The sequence below is a fragment of the Manis pentadactyla genome, chromosome 13 (assembly GCF_030020395.1).
Source record: "Manis pentadactyla isolate mManPen7 chromosome 13, mManPen7.hap1, whole genome shotgun sequence".
NCBI lineage: Eukaryota > Metazoa > Chordata > Mammalia > Pholidota > Manidae > Manis > Manis pentadactyla.
In genome coordinates this window covers 45,878,503-45,884,082 of record NC_080031.1, presented here as the reverse complement: position 1 = coordinate 45,884,082, position 5,580 = coordinate 45,878,503, and the positions used below count along the sequence as shown (strand labels likewise).

Below are 5,580 nucleotides of genomic sequence, written 5' to 3'. Positions count from 1 at the left end.
TAATCGATCACATTCGCATTGGGCCACCTCCCACCTCACTCCTACCACCTCCCCCAAATGGCAGAACAGGAGAACCTTAGAAAGTGTTCAGTGCCCTGCCACTGAGTTTAAAGAGAGGAGTCAAGCACTCTAATGAGGATGAGACGAATGGCCGATTTTGACTAAACGGGAAGAAAATTACTTTTATGGTATGCTTTCACATATCAATTCCTCTCTACCATCACCGAGACTATGTAGGTGAAGCAGTTGTTTCTCCCCACAGGACAGATACAGAAATGGAAGTTCAGAAAGTTTCGATGGCATAGCCAAGGTCACCACAGGAGACAGAACAAGACACACAAGCAACTGCTCTGCACCTTGGTTCTGACCGCCCACATCTCTGTGTCTCCACAGAGGTAAAACAGGAGCCTGGGAAATTTCCAGGTACAAGCATAAGGAAGGCAGTTAATTCCTCTTCTCAGCTTTTCCTCATCCTGTCTTTCCTGATTGATCACAGGGTCCAGAAAATGCCTCAGCATGAGAAGTGACAATGAGAGCTTCTTGGGGGATACCCCAAACTACTTCATCCTTCTAGGTGCTTCTGACAGACCATGGCTGGAGCTGCCTCTATTTGGGGTCCTCCTGGTGTCCTATGTTCTGGCCATGTTGGGGAACATTTCGATCACCTTGGTGTCCAAGCTGGATCCCCAGCTGCAGAGCCCCATGTACATCTTCCTGAGCCACCTCTCCTTCCTGGACCTCTGCTACACCACCACCACAGTCCCGCAGGTGCTGGTCAACACAGGCAGCTCCAGGAAGACAATCAGCTACGCTGACTGCACAGTGCAGTATGCGGTTTTCCACTGGCTGGGCTGCACCGAGTGTGTCTTCTTGGCCGCCATGGCCCTGGACCATTATGTGGCCATCTGTGAGCCCCTGTGGTATGCTGTTATCATGCACCGCACCCTCTGCCAGCAGCTCGTGCTTGTGGCCTGGCTCAGCGGCTTTGGAAACTCCCTCGTTCAGGTCATTCTGACTGTGCCATTGCCGTTCTGTGGGTGGCAGGTGCTCAACAACTTCTTCTGTGAGGTGCCGGCCATGATCAAGCTGTTGTGTGCTGACACCACTGTGAATGTTGTCACACTGGCTGTGTTGGTGGCCTTCTTTGTGCTGGTACCCCTTGGTCTCATCCTCCTCTCCTATGGCTTCATTGCCTGTGCGGTGCTCAGGATCCCATCCTCCACTGGACGGCACAAAGCCTTCGGGACCTGCTCCTCCCACCTTGTGGTGGTGTCCCTCTTCTACCTTCCCGCCATCTACATGTATCTGCAGCCCCCTTCCAGCTACTCCAAAGAGCAGGGAAAGTTTATCTCCCTCTTCTACTCCATCATCACCCCCACACTCAATCCCTTCATCTACACCCTGAGGAATATGGATGTGAAAGGAGCTCTGAGAAGATTCCCATCAAGGATCTGGGGTCTCTGCAGAAGATGAAGGTCTGAGATATGGCCATCGCATTGGTTACAGAACACTGGTGATGTACCACGTGCTTACATAGTCATTAAGCAAACAGTGTGAGTTTTGAGAGATTTGAGAGTCCCTATAATATGCTGTCCAGAACATTTCACCTTTTGTATGGGCAAGTGCCTAAAATCCCACCTCTCCCAAAAGTCTGCAATTCTATGAAGCCGTATATTTTTAGGAACCATTTAAAGAGAATTGGGGTAAAATATGTATATGTCAAAGATTTTAGATTTCTTATTTCCTGATTCTTTTTCCTGCTCTTCTTATTTGTCTTCTAATTTTTCTGCCATTTGTCTCTTACCATTCTCATTCTTTCTTTCCACTTGCTCCCAAGTATACATGAATGTAAAACTGAAACTAACCTTATATTACTTGTAATAAATTTATATTCTTTTCCATATATTTAAATCTCCATAAATCTTTTGTAACTTTGAAAATAATTCCAAAAATGAAGTGAATCACTTTCTTTATCCTGTGACTTTTTTTGGTATCATTAATCTACAATTACTTGAAGAACATTATGTTTACTAGGCTCTCCCCTTCGCCAAGTCCTCCCCACATACCCCTTCACAGTCACTGTCCATCAGCGTAGTAAGATGCTGTAAAATCACTTCTTGTCTGCTCTGTGTTGCACAGCCCTCCCTGTGCCCCCCCCACACTATACATGCTAATAGTAATGCCCCCTTTCTTTTTCCCCACCCTTGTCCCTCCCTTCCCACCCATCCTCCCCAGTCCCTTTCCCTTTGATAACTATTAGTCCATCTGTGGGTTCTGTGATTCTGCTGCTGTTTTGTTCCTAAAGTTTTCCTTTGTTCTTATACCCCACATATGAGTGAAATAATTTGGTACTTGTCTTTCTCCGCCTGGCTTATTTCACTGAGCATAATACCCTCTAGGTCCATCCATGTGGTTGCAAATGGTAGGATTTGTTCTCTTCTTAAGGCTGAATAATATTCCATTGTGTATATGTACCACATCTTCTTTATCCATTCATCCGCTGATGGACATTTAGGTTGCTTCCATATCTTAGCTATTGTAAATAGTGCAGCGATAAACACAGGGGTGCATCTGTCTATTTCAAACTGGAGTGTTGCATTCTTAGGGTAAATTCCTAGAAGTGGAATTCCTGGGTCAAATGGTATTTCTATTTTTAGCATTTTGAAGGACCTCCATACTGCTTTCCACAAAGGTTGAACTAATTTACATTCCCACCAGCAGTGTAGGAGGGTTCCCCTTTCTCCACAACCTCACCAACATTTGTTGTTGTTTGTCTTTTCGATGATGGCGATCCTTCATGGCATGAGGTGATATCTGATTGTGGTTTTAATTTGCATTTCTCTGATGACAAGTGATGTGGAGCATATTTTCATGTGCCTGTTGGCCATCTGAATTTCTTCTTTAGAGAACTGTCTATTCAGGTCCTCTGCCCATTTTTTAATTGGATTATTTGCTTTTTGTTTGTTGAGGTGTGTGAGCTCTTTATATATTTTGGATGTCAACCCTTTGTCGGATCTGTCATTTATGAATATATTCTCCCATACTGTAGGATACCTTTTTGTTCTATTGATGGTGTCCTTTGCTGTACAGAAGGGTTTTAGCTTGATATAGTCCCACTTGTTCATTTTTGCTTTTGTTTCCCTTGCCGGGGGAGATATGTTCATGAAGAAGTCACTCATGTTTATGTCCAAGAGATTTTTGCCTATGTTTTTTTCTAAGAGTTTTATGGTTTCATGACTTACATTCAGGTCTTTGATCCATTTCTTTTTGTGTATGGGGTTAGACAGTGATCCAGTTTCATTCTCTTACATGTAGCTGCCCAGTTTTGCCAGCACCATCTGTTGAAGAGACTGTCATATCCCCATTGTATGTCTATGGCTCCTTTATCATATATTAATTGACCATATATGTTTGGGTTAATGTCTGGAGTCTCTATTCTGTTCCACTGGTCTGTGGTTCTGTTCTTGTGCCAGTATCAAATTGTCTTGATTACTGTGGCTTTGTAGTAGAGCTTGAAGTTGGGGAGCACGATCCCCCCCCACTTTACTCTTCCTTCTCAGGATTGCTTTGGCTATTCGGGGTCTTTGGTGTTTCCATATGAATTTTTGAATTATTTGTTCCAGTTCATTGAAGAATGCTGTTGGTAATTTGATGGGGATTGCATCAAATCTGTATATTGCTTTGGGCAGGATGGCCATTTTGACGATATTAATTCTTCCTAGCCAGGAGCATGGGATGAGTTTCCATTTGTTAGTGTCCTCTTTAATTTCTCTTAAGAGTGTCTTATAGTTTTCAGGGCAAAAATCTTTCACTTCCTTGGTTAGGTTTATTCCTAAGTATTTTATTCTTTTTGATGCTATTGTGAATGGAATTGTTTTCCTGATTTCTCTTTCTATTAGTTCATTGTTGGTGTATAGGAAAGCAGCAAATTTCTGTGTGTTAATTTTGTATCCTGCAACTTTGATGAATTCTGATATTAGTTCTAGTAGTTTTGGAGTGGAGTCAGCCTTTAGGGTTCTTTATATACAATATCATGTCATCTGAAAATAGTGACAGTTTGACTTCTTCTTTACCAAACTGGACTCCTTGTATTTCTTTGTTTTGTTTAATTGTTATGGCTAGGACCTCCAGTACTATGTTGAATAATAGTGGGGAAAGTGGGCATCCCTGTCTTGTTCCCGATCTTAGAGGAAAAGCTTTCAGCCTCTGACTGTTCGGTATGATGTTAGCTGTGGGTTTATCATATATGGCCTTTATTATATCGAGGTACTTGCTCTCCATGCCCATTTTGTTGAGAGTTTTTATCATGAATGGATGTTGAATTTTGTCAAATGCTTTTTCAGCATCTATGGAGATGATCATATGGTTTTTGTCCTTATTTTTGTTTGAATGGTGGATGATGTTGATGGATTTTCAAATGTTGTACTATCCTTGCATCCCTGGGATGAATCCCACTGGGTCATGGTGTATGATCCTTTTGATGTATTTTTGAATTTAGTTTGCTAACATTTTGTTGAGTGTTTTTGCATCTACATTCATCAGGGACATTGGTCTGTAGTTTCCTTTTTTGGTGGGGTCTTTGCCTGGTTTTGGTATTAGGGTGATGTTGGCTTCATAGAATAATGAGTTTGGGAGTATTCCCTCTTGTTCTATTTTTTGGAAAACTTTAAGGAGAATGGGTATTATGTCTTCTCTGTATGTCTGGTAAAATTCCAAGGTAAATCCATCTGGCCCAGGGGTTTTGTTCTTGGGTAGTTTTTTGATTACCGATTCAATTTCATTGCTGGTAATTGGTCTGTTTAGATTTTCTGTTTCTTTCTGGGTCAGTGTTGGAAGTTTGTATTTTTGTAGGAAGTTGTCCATTTCTTCTAGGTTTTCCAGCTTGTTAGCATATAGGTTTTCATAGTATTCTCTAATAATTCTTTGTATTTCTGTGGGGTCCATCGTGATTTTTCCTTTCTTGTTTCTGATTCTGTTGATGTGTGTCAACTCTCTTTTTCTCTTAATAAGTCTGGCTAGAGGCTTATCTATTTTGTTTATTTTCTCAAGGAACCAGCTCTTTGTTTCATTGATTTTTTCTATTGTTTTATTCTTCTCAATTTTATTTATTTCTTCTTTGTTCTTTATTATGTCCCCCCATCTGCTGACCTTAGGCCTCATTTGTTCTTCTTTTTCCAATTTTGATAATTGTGACATTAGACTATTCATTTGGGATTGTTCTTCCTTCTTTAAATATGCCTGGATTGCTATACACTTTTCTCTTAAGACTGCTTTTGCCACGTCCCACAGAAGTTGGGGCTTTGTGTTGTTGTTATTTGTTTCCATATATTGCTGGATCTCCATTTTAATTTGGTCATTGATCCATTGATTATTTAGGAGCATCTTGTTAAGCCTCCATGTGTTTGTGAGCCTTTCTGCTTTCTTTGTACAATGTATTTCTAGTTTTATACCTTTGTGGTCTGAAAAGTTCGTTGGTATGACTTCAATCTTTTGGAATTTACTGAGGCTCTTTTTGTGGCCTAGTATGTGGTCTATTCTGGAGAATGTTCCATGTGCACTTGATAAGAATGTGTATCCTGT

The 5,580-nt window shown here is 41.3% G+C and overlaps 1 protein-coding gene across 1 annotated transcript; it reads left to right on the top strand.

Moving 5' to 3' along the window:
- Positions 1-516: 516 nt before the first annotated feature.
- Positions 517-3,790, top strand: LOC118921880 (olfactory receptor 2B11-like). Its single transcript, XM_036903959.2, has 2 exons — positions 517-1,437; positions 3,553-3,790. Exons 1-2 carry the CDS (start codon positions 517-519, stop codon positions 3,607-3,609), a joined length of 978 nt encoding a protein of 325 aa, XP_036759854.2. The 3' UTR covers positions 3,610-3,790.
- Positions 3,791-5,580: the final 1,790 nt, after the last annotated feature.

Excerpts from the sequence above, each read along its gene's own strand:
- LOC118921880 (XM_036903959.2), top strand. The coding sequence starts at position 517 with ATGAGAAGTGACAATGAGAGCTTCTTGGGGGATACCCCAAACTACTTC. Across the intron at positions 1,438-3,552 it reads TGAAAGGAGCTCTGAGAAGA|CTTCTCAGGATTGCTTTGGC; the intron begins TTCCCATCAAGG and ends ACTTTACTCTTC.